Source organism: Thermobia domestica, chromosome 3 (assembly GCF_964235325.1).
Source record: "Thermobia domestica chromosome 3, izTheDome1.hap1.1, whole genome shotgun sequence".
NCBI classification, from domain to species: domain Eukaryota; kingdom Metazoa; phylum Arthropoda; class Insecta; order Zygentoma; family Lepismatidae; genus Thermobia; species Thermobia domestica.
In genome coordinates this window covers 68,882,196-68,899,804 of record NC_137456.1, presented here as the reverse complement: position 1 = coordinate 68,899,804, position 17,609 = coordinate 68,882,196, and the positions used below count along the sequence as shown (strand labels likewise).

Here is a 17,609-nt window from a genome sequence, read left to right as displayed (position 1 = left end):
GATTTAGGAAAATAATAATAATATCGTTAAGTCGCCTACGGGATGAGGTTCTGTCTGGTTTTACATGTGAGTATTGTGTTATCCAAGTCAAGTCATTTCAACTAGATGCACTGTGACATCAGTTTGCTGTTCCCATTCTCATAAACTACACGGACAGAATAAAGAGCAGAGTGGAAACCTGGCGTTTTTAAAGTCGGTAGTGATAGGTAAAGAAAAACTTAAAATAGTTTTGTGGATACACTACACGTAAATTTCTAACTACTAGAACACTGTCAACATCTGTTTATTCCACTCTCCTACCTCTTCCCTTGCAGTGTTCGTACTAATCTAGGGAAATTTTGTACGTAAATTTAGCGAAAAGAGTACAAGGGATTTTTATCCGATAAAACTTGAAAATCCAGGGGGATTTTTTTTCCGATAAAACGTGAAAATCCAGGGAAATTCCCGTGCAGACTGATTTTTCTTTGTTTGGCAGAAATGAACCAATACAATAGTAATAGTGTGTGTGTGATTGGCCCTTCCTTTAATATAGCTAAATTAATCTTGTCATATAACTTTTGTCAAACAAATTAGGGAAAAATTTATAAGGGAAAATTTTATGTCAATCGAGGGAAATTTTCTCGAGGAAACCTACGAACACTGCTCCTTTGCTCTACCCATTTCTCACTTCTGTTTCTCAGATCTTTATTAAAGAAAAACTGAAATGAAATCTGAGTTTTAAATCCCACGGTTATGCCGGTTAGGCTAAAGGAGACGGTGATGATGAGAAATGAATGAAATGGTGGAATGAAGAAACTGAGAGGAAACCGGAAAACCCCGAGAAAACCTACGAGGACGGTGTCTTGATTAAAGAGTGCTCCTACGTCACACATTGAACGGCTAGAAATGAGCGGTTTCAGTTGTTTCCAATTTAATAGATTAAGCAATAAATGTTAATTTAATAAACTACTAAAAAGTGTACAGAGAATTACTCGAAACGTACATTTATTCCTACTTTTATAGATATATTCAATTTATTCCGGTAGATGACAACCGCTGGAGGATGTTTGCTGCCATCTATCGGTGCGATGTGTAAGTTTTAGCATCCTAGAATTATGCACACTGTTTCAATAGTAGAAAATGGGATATGGATAACCACTGTTAAAGTCACTGTTACCCTCAAAACGTTAACGGATTGACTCAATTTGAGACCTCGGCAGAGATAATCATTCTAGCTGCCTATTGAAGAAAAAAGAATTTAAAAAATCTACTTTCGTTCAAGAGATAGCGTGTAAAATAACGGACGAATGTATTAACACTACAATCTTGTAAAATCCCACTAGTATGGTCCTAATAAACACTTTCGGCTTAGAAAACTATACTACAAACAAAAAGAAAAAGTTTATTCTTTTGAAATTCAATACGACAGTTACCAGGATGTCAAAAATTATCCGCATTTTTGACATAACTTTTCTTATATTGTTCATACTAACATTTGTCCTCGTGCATTTTATTGTTATGTTGTTGTAGTCATGCTATGAAAGTTTGATCCTAATTACTTCATTTGTCTTCCTTTTCTTTGCAAATAGATCATGGCCGCTCCACTATAAGTTTGCACCAAAGAGGAACAACAAGCAGTGATCTGGGTTTGTGGTCGGAAGATGTATCAGAGGCCGCAATTCAAAGACTTTCGGCACAATACGGGAACAGTGTCTTGCCGCAACGGAGTATCTACGAATAGATTGAAAAATGTGAAAAATGTAAAAATGGTTGCACAACTGTTACACACGAGGAAGGAGCCGAACGACCATCTACGGCCACAGATGATAACAACATTAAGCGTGCATGTGACATGATTCTGTTAGAAAGATGAGTGATTATTGATGAAGTGGCCCATCGTCCGGAAATTAGTCATGGCTCTGCGTACGAAATCAGAAGTAAAGGACGTGGTGCATATATGGCTCGCTGCTCAGTCGAAAACCTTTTCTGAGGGCATCAGGAAGCTTGTGCAACGATAGATCAAGTGCATTGAAAAGCAAGGGGACTACTTTGAGAAATGATGGTGAGTTTCCTATTTGTATTAAAAAAAAAAAAAAAAAAAAACTATATTGGGGATAATTTTTGACTTACCCTCGTATATTAAGGAAAGTGCAATGCCGAAAACGTTATGCAAATATCGATTACTGAAGTTACGTAGAATTTGATTGTTTTTTTTTTTTTTTTCTGTTCAAGGTCGAGAATGACTAAAGCAGATTTCTTAACAAGGCAAAACCACATACTTTTAATAATTCTCTACGTTAGATATATTGAAAAAAGCCTGTTTGTAGCTCAAATATTTTCGGCAGCCAAATTGATGACGTCGTTAGGAGCAGGATGATTAAGGGAAATTGAAAATGGGGGATACCACAAGAATATTAAAGACAACGTATTACAACTATTGCAAAACCACGGTCAGAATTGTAACTGTCATTCTACTTACAGGTTTCTGTAATTCCTGAATATTTACGTTTCCAAGCTTTCGAGTCTCCTCTGGAGTCTTGGTCACGGAGGTTAAAAACAGAAAGAAAAAGAACAGAAACATCAAGGAATAAAAGGGAACGGGTTTACCAAGGGGAAGAGCTGTGTGGAAAACACTTTGTCAAGTACGTCAGCGATCTGCAGATGTTCTTGAAGCAGACTAAAATATGGCGGAGTGTGAGCCTTTTATGTTTCTGCCGGAAGGTTGCCAACTCATGTTATTTTTCTTATCATGCCAATACTATGAAACTTTTGTGATAACCGCCTCCCATTCGTCACTTAGCCATCCCTTATCTAGGTTTAATTTTGCTTTTCTTAAGTGAATAAATAAATTTTTCAAAAACCAGTCTCTCTACTTCATTTCCAGCTCTAAATAAAATTTTTGAATCTTCTACCCTCTGTTGCGTTTCTTTTAAATGTTTCGATAAACCTGACACCGGATTTTCGAATCTCTAATGTGTTCCTTTACTCGGACTTTTAAATTTCTTTTCGTTTTGCCTATGTAACTCTCTTGGCAACTGCATTTTATTTCATCAATACACGATTTCTCATTGGGATCTGTGTAATAACTCTTAAATTGGGTGATATTCTTTTCTAAGGTGTTAGTTAGTTTTAAACTGTACGTAAAGCGTATTCTATGTAAATTCTGTTTAATGCAGTTGTCAATCTAGGAAAAATAGGCAACCCTACCCATCTTTTATCCTTCATGTCGGTTTCAGGTTTATCGGAACTTACATTCCTTTTGACCCGATTATACCAATTATTTAACAATGAAGCTGGGTATCCGTTCAGACTACCCAGTTTCATCAGGTATTCAATCTCTATCTGTAAATCTGTTTTTAAGGAAGTAAGACGTATGGCTCGCAAAAATAAATTCTTCCAAATATTTGCTTTGGTATTGCTGAGTGTGCAGATTTATAATGAATGTACTGTGTACCTGCTCTTCGCTTGTGCTGGACACTGGTAATGAATTTGTTGTTATACCTTCTTATATTACGGTCTACGTTTGTAAGATTGCCGTCCTTTTCTTTCTCAACCGTGAATTTCAAATTCTTATGAATGTTATTTAATTCTTTTCATAAGTAATCCAGTTGCGAATCGTCCTTGTACAAGAAAAGTACATCGTCAACATATTTATAATATCGTACCAAACCAAGTTTCCGTTTTTTCAAAATTCTGCTTTCAACCATATGAAGTACTAGATTAGCTAACAATGGTGATAATGGGTTTCCCATAGCCAAACCTTCGACTTGGTGATATATATATTGTCTTCGAATGAGAAAATACTGTATTTTAGGCAACATTCAAGAAGGTTAAGAATTCCATTTACTTCTGGAGTACTCAGGTTTTTACTGTACAGGATGTTAGTAACCGATTCATAAACTAATTGCAAAGGAATAGACAGATACATGTCAATTACATCAATGGATGCCATTTTTAGGTTATTTGCGTTAACTAAATTACAAATTTGTTGTTTAACCTCAAACTTTTTTTTTTTTTTTTTTTTATGCAATAAGTGAGGGGAATTTTAAGTGTTTGAATATTTGAAACCATTGAAACGAACCGCCAACAAATAAGAATAGTAAAAAACTTAACTATAACTCCGACTCTCACGAATGTACGAAAGAATAGAACCACAAATATATTTTAACAGGAATAAAAAGTAAGTTTACTTTAAGGCAGCAACTTTAGACACTCGTCACAATATTAACATTTATAAATGTGGTATTAATACCACTACATACTATAATAGGTATAAATAGTACATTAAAAATCTGTCAGCAACTAACATTATTAACACATTTAATCTTTCTGTGAAAAAAAGTTAAGAAGTCAAATTAACATAATACTCAATGTATTGCACTAAACTCTTCACACTCAAACCAGAAATCAACTACTTTTACTGTACAGATATTGATTAAGCTTCCCTCAGATTATATGACATACATCGATAAAAGCAACATATCAGTTAGTATAACACTCGTAATTATTTAGCTCTACATACAAACATCTATAGAAAATATACCCATTTATACACACATACATATAATACTTCATTGTACTAAAACTCCTTAGAAATTCATTAATAACAGTCTTTATACTACAATGGTAACCATGTCAGAAAGGAAATTTGTATATGTTTATTGTATGCAAATTGGTAACAAAACTGTGACCTAATCTTAAAAACATATTCAGATTAATTACGAAGAGTAGGCCATTCTCTTTGAGAGAAATATACTATAAAAACCAATACAGTAAAACCTGCCTTCAACGGACACTTTATTAAACGGAAAACTGTCTTAAAGGGAAATATTTCATGGTCCCATGGATTTTGGAGTAAAAGACATGTAAAAGTCCCTTCATTAAGCGGAAACTGTGTTATGCGGACAACGGAAAGCAAAATAAACCTTTAACGGAAAATTCTGAGTTTCAGACTACATCGTTTAGAAAATTTTTAAACATCCTGTGAGAGGGTAAACATATACTGTCTGCGATAAATACTCCGTTCTTTTGTTAAGTCTTTATGGGCAGTGTTGACCTTCGTCAATCACTACTCATATTCAGCTCCCACAATTTTTCGCTAGTCCTACGTAGCATGTTAGCTGTCAGTCTTCTTTGTAGGCGTACTTCTGTTCCGCTTGTGTAGCAACTAGCGACAGCCAACAAAAATGAGAAGAAAACTGACAAAACAAAGTTCTGGAAAAAAGGAATTGAGGTAAAGCAGAAGTTATATATCTCCATCACGTATCGTGAAAACAAGGAGGAAAGAGTTCAGAGGACTTTCAAAATTCCAGGGAAAGCTTTTCTGTGTCCTGAAGTATACCGCAGCCAAGTAGTAGCAATGTATGCAAAAATCCTGCTTGACTATTGGGAAAAATAAAGGAAAGTGTGCACAGCATATTTTGTGTTTATTTTAAGTTTTTTTGGGTATTAATCCGTAGAAGGAAAAAGTACTGTAATTGAACAAGTTGCGTACATCAATATATTTTCTCATTACGTCCGTTATAAGCATATATACTTTTTTAACGGAAAGGTCTATCTCCATTAAGCGGAAACCTGTCTTTAACGGAAATTTTTGCGAGTCCCGCTCGATTCCGCTGAAGACAGGTTTCACTGTATAACAAAATATAAAAGAGCATTCATATTCTTCCAATAAGTGTATCAATATATTTTGTTTGATGCAACTATTTTTATTGGCAACTATATTCATGGACGAAGATATTGCAAGTATTTTCCTGCTCCTGAGTTTTGAACGCGTAGTATGCTGTCTTCGGCTCGTAACAAGAAAAAATTCCAGTAACTTAATTTAATACGAAAAAAAAAGTACTGGAACCATACTAGTTCGATTTTTCAATTTGTTCAGACTACAACAAACACTCAATTATAGTAATAAAGATTTATTATAATATTCAATAATTTACTTATTCAAGTTTCTGAAAGTTTTGTTTCAAATCAACTCTGATACTTTTGAAACTCGTACATAATCGCACACTGAAGCTGACTCGTACATAATCGTACATTTGAAGTTAACTTCCACGAAATTGTTATATGGAAGGTTGGTTTACTAAAAATCTTGCATCGATACGTCCCAGGTTAATTCCATTGAGGTGACTATCCCCACAGAGACGCGTTCATGCAAGTTTTCCTTTATATCATTTTCTTACTTTTCTTTTTCCTTCGAAAACCTCAAATCGAATCCCGGTAGCTTGAAAACTTTTTTTGTTACGGTATGAGTGGCAAGTGCAACAATTTTAGATTTTTACTGGATCTAATTATTCCAAATTTTATGAGTAAATCATAATTCCTTGGAACCGGGAAACTTTCGAGAATTAACTGAATATACTTACGGATTTAACCCTTTTTTGGAACATACTTTTACCTTTTCTATTTGGCCTTTTTCTCGAAGTTCAGTATTACCGGTAAAGTACACTGGGATATATACGCAGTGTGGCAATTTGAAATCGACACTGTTTTCTTTTATCTGGGTAGGTAACGATACTAAGCAAGCGTTCTATGATGCGAACAAGTGAGGGATATCTCATCAACAGTCAATGCAGAGCTCGTTGATTTTGAGTGATATTGCCGCGTGTGACGGCGTTAAAGATAGCCACACGTGAAGATCCGTCGTAATTTCAACATAGAATAAAAAAAGCCAACATCAAGTTTTGTGCGTTGCAGTAATAATGAAAGGAATGAAAGTCAATTAAAAACTACGAGCATTCGGATGCAGTAAGGACCGCGAGAACACCGGAACTGGTTGGAAAATTGTGCACAATCAGTACTGAAGGCCGAAATGCTGCGCTCCAAAATTTTGCTGAAGAGTTAAAAGTCAAGGAAATATTTGATACAAAGGGTAGCATGTACAAGATCCGAGTAACAGGGTCATGACAGTTTGAGTCTGCTTCATAAAAATGCCCTTATCACAAGGCTTTGATTGTGAAGGAATTCTTGGTCCAATAGGGAATCTATATGTTGTCAAACTATTTTTTTCACCGGATCTGGTTACGTCATTGTATTTTTATTTTCTAAACTAAAAACCATACGGAGAAGTTTCTATTTTGATAATGTACCAGCAATCAAAAAGGCTATGTATAACGATGTATGGATGCAGGAGGGTTCTATCTTGAATGATCCAACTTTTTATGAACACTTATTTAATTTTTACAACCTAGTGTCTATTTCAAATTGCCGCACTGTGTTTATATCCCAGCATTGAATGTCATTTTTCAATGCAAGCAGAAGGGGCCAAGTCAGGCCCGTATTTAGATAAGTGCTATTCTGTGCTCGAGCACAGGGCGGCAGATTTAGGGGGCGGAAAATTTTGGAATTCTTTTTAAAATTCACAATAAAGTATTATTTAAAACTAGCAACACGCAGTCCCGTGCAAGCACGAGAAAGTATATTAATGTGTTTAATTCGCTCTAATTACAGTAATTACTAATTGCTAACTTATCTGATTATTTTTAAAAAGTCATCCTCTCCCACCCCCACCCCAAGGGCTGAGGATGAACTTGAATGTCATGAAAACTGATACCGTTAAACTCACCGACTTCGAAAACTATGAATTCAACACTAATATATATATATATATATATATATGTCGTTTTCGATTACTTTTAAAATCTCGCCCCTCTCTGGGGAGTGAAGTATGACCTTGAAGTTGAATTCGATTAAAACTGTCACTATTGATCTCAACAACCCAGAAACTATGAATTCAACTCTAGTATTGGTCGTCTTTAAAGGTGGGTGGGATTTTGTGTAGGGGTAGCAAATTATTTAAAGCATAAGTACGCATAATATATAAATACGGGCCTGGGCAAAGTATCAAATTCAACAATTTTGATCTTCTATTGTCTTACACTAATTGATTATTCTAAACAGCATGTTTCGAAGCATTCATTACCTTGTGTACCTGAAAAAGCTGACACCTAACCTTAGAATAAACTATATTTCTTTATAACATTAACCTTCTATACAACATAATATCCACTTTTGAGTAATATAAAACTATAAAATTACATTATCTTTTTAAAATTTTGTTTCTTTGAAATTTAACGTCTCTTTTCAGTACTAACCTAAATGGGACAAGGGTCTACAATTTACGTAGGATCTGAAACACCATTCTCACCAGAAACAAACCTGGGGTTCGCACATGAAACGCGTATATTTTATGTTATTTGTGAAAGTTTGTTCTACAATTTGTGTCATTAAAGTACTATGGTATGATACTTTATAAAAATCTTACATTTTAACACACTGCATTTTCAAAATTCATAATATACTGATCACAATCTAAGCTTTTACTGTATTAATTAAAATAAATACTGATACATACATGTTTTGCAATGCTATAAATATACGAAATTCTTATAAAGTATCATGTCATTTATATCATACATAAGCTTTGTGGCACATGTACTGTGATTTAACATTATTCCAGGAGTTGTTGCAACATAATCAACTAGTTTTCAAGTTACTCTACGTTGGAAATATACATACGAGCATGCTACTCTCGTATTATTTTACTGTATCAACATATATTAAACTGATTTGTCACTACTTTGCGTGGAAATTGTGTGTATACTGCAAATATTCGTACCAAAAGACCGTATACCAAACACAATAAAGATGCGTTTTACTTGATGTTAATAAGTATTTAAAAAAATAACTAATTCACCAAAATTTCATATTTCTCAATAAAATTTCCACTTAAAATAAATTTTAAGTGCAAATAAAATAACGTTAATAAATATACAGCAGCAAAACTGAAGTGAAATTACCGTATTTGCAGACACGCACCCTACTTTCAATATCTAATTTTGAGGGGGGGGGGGAATCACTACATATTACAAAGATTACTTTTAAAGTACAAAGTGATAGTTTACCAAGAAATACGAGGGGGGACCCAAAAAAACGGGAATTGTGCTGCAGTGGGGAGGGAGAGTGGGGGAACCCATTATTGTACCAATTGTCCGTTACGATCACGTCACCTGCGTCAGTGTGCGAAGTTGTGTCGCTGTGAGTGCATCGGTTCGCTCTTGAGAGTTTGTTTAGTAAACCAACTTTTTCCAGTTCGGCGAAAACGTGATGGCAGATTATCGAGGAGGCTGTGAAATTTGGTTTCCTGTTGGGGAAATCGGCCGCGGAAACTACTGTAATGCTGAAGACTGCTTATGGGGATGCTGCCCTAAGTAAAACCAGAGTATACGAGTGGTTTTCACGTTTTAAAAATGGAGAACTGTCAATTGAAGACCAACCCCGTTCAGAACGCCCCTCAACGGCAAGAACTGACGAAAACGTCGAAAAAATCAATGCCCTCGTTCGTGAAGACCGTCGCCGAACCATTAATCAACTCTGTGATATGTCTGAAATATCGTGGAGTTCAATTCAGAGGATTTTATCAGAAGATTTGCACATGAGAAGGGTTGCAGCCAAATTTGTCCCTCGCCTTCTCACAGACGAGCAAAAGGAGCGTCGACTTGAGGCATGTGTTGAACTTCAAAATCAGCTCAAAGAGGACCCTGACTTTTTTGCCAAGGTGATTACTGATGATGAATCGTGGTGCTATGGCTATGACCCCGAATCAAAGCTGCAATCAAGCCAGTGGAGGAGGTTTTGCCACTGTGGAGAAGGTAAAACAAAAATCGCTGGAGGTCATAAAGAAGATCCCAATAAGTGATTTTCAAAACTGTTTTGAACAATGGAAGGATCGTTTGCAGAAATGCGTTGCGGTCCATGGATAATACTTTGAAGGTGATGAAAATTTGGTGTAAAAATATTGAGAAATAAAGAAGTTACGACGAATTTCCCGTTTTTTTTGGGTCCCCCCTCGTATATGCTTAACAATGCTTAACTGAAAGTAGAATCGCACGCGCGTCCTGAAATGTCTATAGTGCATGTGCGTCCACAGAAAAGTATACATACTACGAAACTCTATAAACAAACCAATTCTATCCTAACTGCATTTTCTGAGTTACTGAACTGTATAAGTTGGAATGCTGTTACACACCGTAAGGAAACAAGAAATGTATCAAACAACACAGAATTCGGAATTTATTGAAACTGAAATTATCTGAATCTCTGTATCGCCGTTTAAGACACTTTCGTTTTACATTTATGCTCAAAGGGAAAAACATGCGCCTTATACGCTAGCAAATACGATATATCACAATTGTACAAAAGTTGAAAAACATGACTCTAACATATGAAGTTAACAATGAAGAACGCGCACATTTTATGTAATCATACTTCACACATGGCATATACACTTACTCCGTTTCTTTGTCCGTGACGGAGCAATTAAAATGAAAAGAAGAAAACAAAAGAATGGTGAAAGGAAAAGTCATGGCATTCGCATAGTAACTAGAAAAATGTATATTTGGCAAGAACTGAAAGGATCAACTGAATCACAATTAGAATTTGATAATTCTAAATTAAGATGCTATTCCACTCAATCATACTTTGATTTAATTTTATCTATTATTTGTATCAACAATTTTGCAAACAAATGGAAGGAAACTACACCATTTTCAAGGTATCATTTAACCAATGCCTTGATGATTCCTCCGTGGTATTTAGAAAATCTCTTGATAATAAGAGACAAAATCTAGAACCCTCAATTATAAGATACCTTGCTTGACCTCTGACAGGAGGTGATTACTCAAGTTGTCTTACCTAATTAACGTCTACAAGTAGAGCACACCACTGAACGCAATCTACTCTACATGAATCCTTAAATGTAACACTAACTCAAAACAAACCCCTTTCTTTAAAAAAATGGTGAATATAGTTTAGGCCTTGAATTTATACAAAACAGGCAAATTTTACCACAATTAACAGCACACTAGTAACACCACGCCTTCAGCAATGACCATCTCAAATAGTAACACATTTCTAAGAATCTTCTGTTCCTCTTCTCATCACTCCAGATTCCACAACATTAATTACACCTCAGTTTTAAGATCCAACAGACATTCTGTACTACTGTCCAGGCTCGAATGTTGATGCAGCCTGTGCATATCCGATGGAAAACTATATGATGACCATCCATCTGAAGACAAGAGAATAAAAAAAATGAATTGTGATGAAGGAGTGAATAAAGAAAACTCTTTTTAATTAAGAATCCATCACCTTCATTCACTTTTAGGAAGAAAAAGTGTGTGCATAGGAGTAATAGAGCATCAACATTCGAGCAGAACTAGTAGTAATTTTACTAGCAATGAAAGCATCACTCATGCTTCAACCATGCTGGGCATGCAAAAAATCTAGTATGTGCTATTAGAAGGAATATTAACACCACCACAGTCTGCGTATCTAACTAGATTGATTATTTTGTTTGATTTAGACATTATCACTTACGATCAGCAAAAAGTAGCAATATGTCAAGTTAAAGTTTTGTAGTATTATCTATTTTGTAAACACCATTATGGCAATTATCAATTTAAAAATATGAAGTAACTATGTTATTTAAAATAAATAATAGAAAAAGGCGGCTATAATTCGCCTAATCCCACGCGCTTCAACAACTAGATAAAAAAACCTCAGTTTATAATAGAATTGCGGATAGAAATGAAATATTTGAGTTTTACGTCCCACGGTTATGTCATGTGGGCTAAAGGAGACGATGATGAGAAATGAATGAAATGGTAGAATGAAAAAAGTGGGAGGAAACGCGAGAACCCTGAGAAAACCCACGCATACGGTGTTTGTCCACCACAAAATTTACTTGGTTTGGTTCAAACTGGGATCAAACCAGGAACCTCACGCACCAGTGTTGAACGCTCTACCACTGAGCCACCGCGGCCCCTACAGAGATAGAAACGTTCGTTAGTACCTTCAGTGACAAACGGTAAGTTCCCTATACTCCTTTTACTCATTTGATGAAACCTATGGGATTGGTTGAAATATTTATGGAAATGACTGCTAATGTCGAGCGACCTATTGTCCACCTTGAAATGTCTATGTCCATGATTTATGCTAACAAAATCATTTCAAATTAATTTTAATATAAAACACACCAACAGTCAATTATACGATGGACACAACTGTCGCGAATAGCTACGATTTTTTAAAACAATAATTTCTCTTCGTAACAAACAACAAACCAGCAACGTGAATAATATTAGGTTAGCTCCAAACTTTTTATAGCCTCCTTCCTTTTCGATGATACACAACAAATAAATCAATCCTGAGTATTACAAAAATTACGAAATCAAAATTCCTCATACTAAGATAGTAATTAGGATTAAAAACCTCCCTGACTAGTGAATGAAACTTGTGATGGAAGGTATTTAAGAAAATGAGAATAAACTACACACAGAGTGAGTTTCTCAATCTGATATTTGATAAGTGACTCGTGTTAACTTTTTCTAAACTTTCAGCTAGTACATGCCAACAGTTGTGTGTACGTTAGACAGACCAAAACTGTTGGAAATTAGATCTCAAACGACCGTTCTACTCCAGCCTAAACTTTAAAAACTAGATCATAATATAAACGAACACTGTATCTAAAAGTATGTGTATATTTTTGTAGTATATGTATTATTAAAAATATAAAATAAAAGCGCTTACTTAGATTTTTTATAAGTGTAGATATTGGTTTTGCATGAATATTGGCTAAGAAATTGATACGTATGAAGATTGGAGAACCAAAGTTTAATTTTAGAAACAACAGTAAATCAACTTAATAATAAAACTAGCTATATCATGCCTGTTTTGTTTGTCTCTGTGAGATATTTCAAGAACATCTTCTGCACTCTTCCTCGTCACAATGTACGTAGAAAAACTAGAACAAAAAACTCATACCTATTTGTCCGTATTAAATGCACAGAAAATAATTATCACAAGGAAACAGCAAATAACCATTTTCCAGAAAAACTTTCATACAATTCATTTACTCAAATACCGTAACACACACACACACACATTTATAAGTACATAACTGAAGGGAAAAAAACTGTAGAAATGAACATTACTGCTAATAAGCATTTACTGAATAAAAACAAAGTCAACACTTTACAACTTCCCAAGGATCACTTGTTCCAAGAGGATGCCTTTGAATGTTTGCATTCTCAGTGATATACATCATAGTATAGTAACTTCATGTTTTAGTTACAGGTATCTATTATCCCAATTCTTATCCAATTTCCTTTGTCCTAATAAAATAAGACTCATTCACATCTTTCTATTAGCAATGATATTTTCTAGATAATAATCTTGCCTTTCTTAATAGTTTGGTTGTGCATTCCTAAATGTTTTGGCACGTCGAAAGCAGTAAGGAACCAGGATTCTACTTATCAAAACATTTCGAGGTATCCACAATAAAGTCGAGATTGTTTATAAAATATTATCTCTAATGGAAAGGAATGTGAATGAATCTTTTTTTTTGTTAGGACAAAGAAGCTTACATTAAATTTGGACGAGAGAAATCTGGATAAAAAAGAATTAGATATGAAGATCTGGATATTATAATCAACATTTTTATTCAAAAATGTAAGTTACTATAACGTATACCACCGAGAATGCACATACTCAAAGGCGTGTTCTTACGAGCAACAAGTCGGTGAATGTTCATCGTAGTTTTTCAATTATAAATTTATATATCACGGTATTTGAACAAATAAGTTGTGAAGATTCTCTGGAAAGGGATTACTGTTTTCTGATGATGATATAATTATTTCCTATACACTTAATACGGACAAATAGGAACGAGTTATTCGAGCTAGTTTTTCAATGTACATTGCGACAGAGGTAGAAAACAGAAGGTATTCTTGAAAGATCTCCCAGAGAAAAACAAAAAGGCATAATACAGTTAGTTTTATGAAGTTAAAAATAATGTGCTACACTTTTTCACTATAACATTAAATCAGAACTGTTGTTCTGCTGAGTTTTAAATTCCACATCTTGCCCTCTAGTATATACATCAATACATATTATATTGATAATTAAACATTGGTAAAGTACTGAAATGGAGAAATAACGTAGGAAAAAAATCATACATGTCACGCCTATTACAATATATTTATTATCTAAATATGAACTTTTGCGGAACATATATTATTGTAAATTTAAATTTCACTTATAACTACAATTCAAAATAATCTGAAAATTTTACACGTAAGTACTGTAAGTACCCAAGTTTTAGTGGTAAAAGTTGCAATACAGTCAACTCACAAATATTTAATGTGCGCCCCCTTTGTTACCTTGTACACATCGATTCGGAATCTAATTTCCCCCATGCCTGTTTCAACAGTTTTACATCGACAGTCTACATTACACCAATAATGTCGTTTTGCAATTCACGGACAGACATCTTGAGGTACAGATGGTTTGTACACAATATCTTAGAGATATTCCATTAAAAAAAAGTCATCTTGGTGATCAACATAAAAGCTGTTTACCATTGTGAACATCTCGTCCAATTCAATATGACTTTACCCCCCCCCCCCTGCGATTTTTTTCTGTAGGGACTTCCAAAGACATTGTGTACAGACACTCTACCCCAAGATGTTCGTGAACTGCAAGAACATTATTGCTATAGTGCAAACTATTGAAGAAAACACGCAGTCCTTCTTCCATATAGATGCATAGTAGTCATCAGTAAAATATACACCTTTCCTTTTTAAATAACATCAGAATAAATGAATATACCTGGAAGGAACTATATTAACTTACAAAAAAGTATATTCTCTATGGTATTCTCTATGCGTCAAATATAATACTGTATTGAAATTATGAATTCGTTAACAAGTTATCGATAAACAGATAATTATCCATTAGGTATGCACTGTTGCTCGATTCTGCACAAACTTTTTCCTATTTCACATCTCTCTCTCTCTCTCTCTCTCTCTCGGGTCCTTCCTTTTGTACCGTATCCATTTACCAAAGACTGCTTCAGACGTGCCAAAAATAAATTCACTGTAATTTTAATATTTTGTGATTAAAACTTTTATTCATATACATATAATCATCTACAAAATATTCTTCTAGAAAACACACATCGTAGCTACACATTCAAAACATAAATACACACTCACACACTCTAACATGGACGCAATTGAGTTGCTATTAAGCATTTAAACATGTTAGATTCTTTCGTGATTCTTATTCAGGAAATATTTTTCCGTATCCTCTGACTATTATGCATGCAAAGTCCACTTCGATTCACATAAACAAGCAGTGTTCGAACTTCCGTTTCCTTATGAATATGAAATCATACCGTTTTTGCCGCCCAAGACATTAATTACATACCCTACAATTTGAAAACTATTTGTTACTTCCTAAAATACAATATATTTGTTTATTTACAGTTTTAAATGATAAACTTTAGACAAATCAATCCAATATTCGTGTACTATTTTCTGAGCATAACGACAGCAAAAGCTAATGTTTACAACACAAATATTAGGTTACAGTTTTTCTTTTCGTTTCGTAACTATATTAAGAGTTTCGTAACTATGTACAAAAATGTTCTCAGAGAACAAGAATTCGGGCTAAAATTACATTGATTATATATATGGTATATATTTGTTTTGTATACAAATTAAGTTCTCTTTTAAGGTACGAGTTTATAAAAATTTAAACAAAATAGCTGGAATAATTAGTAAATTTAGTGAAGGGCTGGTGTCGTTTCCGTTATTTTTTTATCAAGAAATTTAAAGGCGAGATCGTCATTTTCTTTCTCTGAATCACTGCTTTGATCTAGTAACTTTTGCTTTTCTTCCAATCTGTCCAATGATCTGGCTTCATCTTCAACGACTGGAAATACAAAACCACCCATGAATTCGTAATCTATTTTTTAACAGCACAAAGTAATACTCTTTCTAGTATATCGCTACAATGAATGCTATCCTACGTATTTAACATCTCAAATTTATAGCAGATTTGAATAGATTATTTTTCCAAAAGCGTGGAACTAACGAAATAATGAGGAAATATGTCTGTGTATAGATAACATTATGACTTCATAGCTTCTCAACCACTTTGCTAAAATCTCCATTACCTTGGAAGCTTAAAAAATCTTTAAATGTAAAACACGGGTGTGTAAAACACAAGAAACACCAAAATCATGCTCCAAAACGCGATGTAGCATTATTTTTCATATAGGTATTTGTTAAGCTGCAAATCAGTTTTTCCCTCTCTTACTTTTTCCCACCAATAATCTTAAATTTACACGATCGAAATGGTCATCATCGTGCGCAACTCTTAAGTTCAGTCTCTTCATCCACTCCCCATAAACTAAGATACGTTCAGCGTGATGCTCCACTCTACAGCTGTGTCTTTTAGATTGGCAACAAGCAGAATTTTCACAGAGTACACAAGTGACTTTCGGTGGAAACACAAATATACAACTCTAGGAGGGTTACGATAAAGGATGCATGGTACCCATTTAATAGAAACTCTATTATCTATGCAACGATGTTGATACTGGAGGTCTAGATATTCCCTCATACTGCAGCAAAAAAATGTGTAGGCACGCCATCATATTAAAAGAACTCCAAAGAACTTCTATCCTCCAACAAAATCAATGGACATATTCTGATTCAACAAATATAGATAGCTCTGGAAGTTGAGTGAATCGTCAATGAGGAAAGGTCCTCTGTACCATACTAATATCATAATCTTAGCAGGAGCGACCGAGACGTTTTCATTCTATATATATTATACATGGCGAAGTAGCTGACAGTTTTCCTATTCACTTCTTCGTTCACGTAAAAGCTCCATCACTCAATAATTCTTTGTGTAGGAAGTTAAGGTCTGCCATCACCTTCCAGGTCATTTATTCTGCAAATTGAATCCTATTGCCATTTAATTATACAGAAACTTCAAACCTGATAAGCAAATACTCATAACCTATACAGGAGTATGTTCCGAAACCGATGCATGTGCACTTAATGTAACTAACACCAATACAGTGTTGATATTGTCTTTATCTCTAACATCCTTCGCTCTTCTTGATTTTAGTTTATTGGCCATGCATCCCATCTCGGAAACTTTTGCACCATTCAGTCAGAAATGAAAGCCTAGTATGGGGGAGCGCTAACTGGACTCTGTTATGATAACCCTTGACTTGCTTTCACTGCATATCAGGATGATCACACGTTCAACTTTCGTCAACTCCATTGCTCACTGCATCTGCAAGAAAAGGGAACACTTGATTTGTAACCTGGAAACGAATACTGAAATTAAAAAATAATGCTCCCATCGTGTTTCGATCATTTTCGGAAGTTGTTTTATGCAAAACAAACCATGTTTCCATTTGAAAGTTTTGACCTGCATTCAAAATGGAGAGCATTCTGGCAAAGTGACTGAGAAGTTTAGCCTTATGAAAAAGCATATATGCGGTCTAACATTTCCCTATATGGACAAATTTCCGTGTGTTCCGTTCTACACTTTGGAACTCTATACCTTTACTAATAAGAAACATTACATATCTGTGTGCAATCTAAAACTGCTATATATGTATATATTATTATATATATATTGCATAATTCCAATAGAACAATGCTTGTAGATATGATTAAAATACACAATTCTTATTTCGTTTCGACGCGTAATATTACCTTCCTCAGAAGACGGTACTCTCTTCTGAAGAGCTGAGAGAGTTCCTCACC

At 34.6% G+C, this 17,609-nt stretch overlaps 2 protein-coding genes across 7 annotated transcripts in view; one reads left to right on the top strand and one right to left on the bottom strand.

Moving 5' to 3' along the window:
* Positions 1–4,141: 4,141 nt before the first annotated feature.
* bbc (choline/ethanolaminephosphotransferase 1 bbc) overlaps positions 4,142–17,609 on the bottom strand; it is a 120,275-nt gene continuing 106,807 nt past the window's right edge. For 3 of the 6 annotated variants that reach the window (XM_081751048.1, XM_081751044.1, XM_081751043.1), the window contains one exon: positions 14,249–15,753. In XM_081751048.1, the coding sequence (XP_081607174.1) occupies positions 15,605–15,753 (149 nt within the window). In that variant the 3' untranslated portion in view covers positions 14,249–15,604. The other 3 variants (XM_081751045.1, XM_081751046.1, XM_081751047.1) reach the window with 3 other exon arrangements.
* On the top strand, positions 9,155–9,676 carry LOC145681825 (protein GVQW3-like). The gene has a single exon (XM_081753433.1). It carries the CDS (start codon positions 9,155–9,157, stop codon positions 9,674–9,676), a length of 522 nt encoding a protein of 173 aa, XP_081609559.1.

Excerpts from the sequence above, each read along its gene's own strand:
- LOC145681825 (XM_081753433.1), top strand. The coding sequence starts at position 9,155 with ATGCTGAAGACTGCTTATGGGGATGCTGCCCTAAGTAAAACCAGAGTA.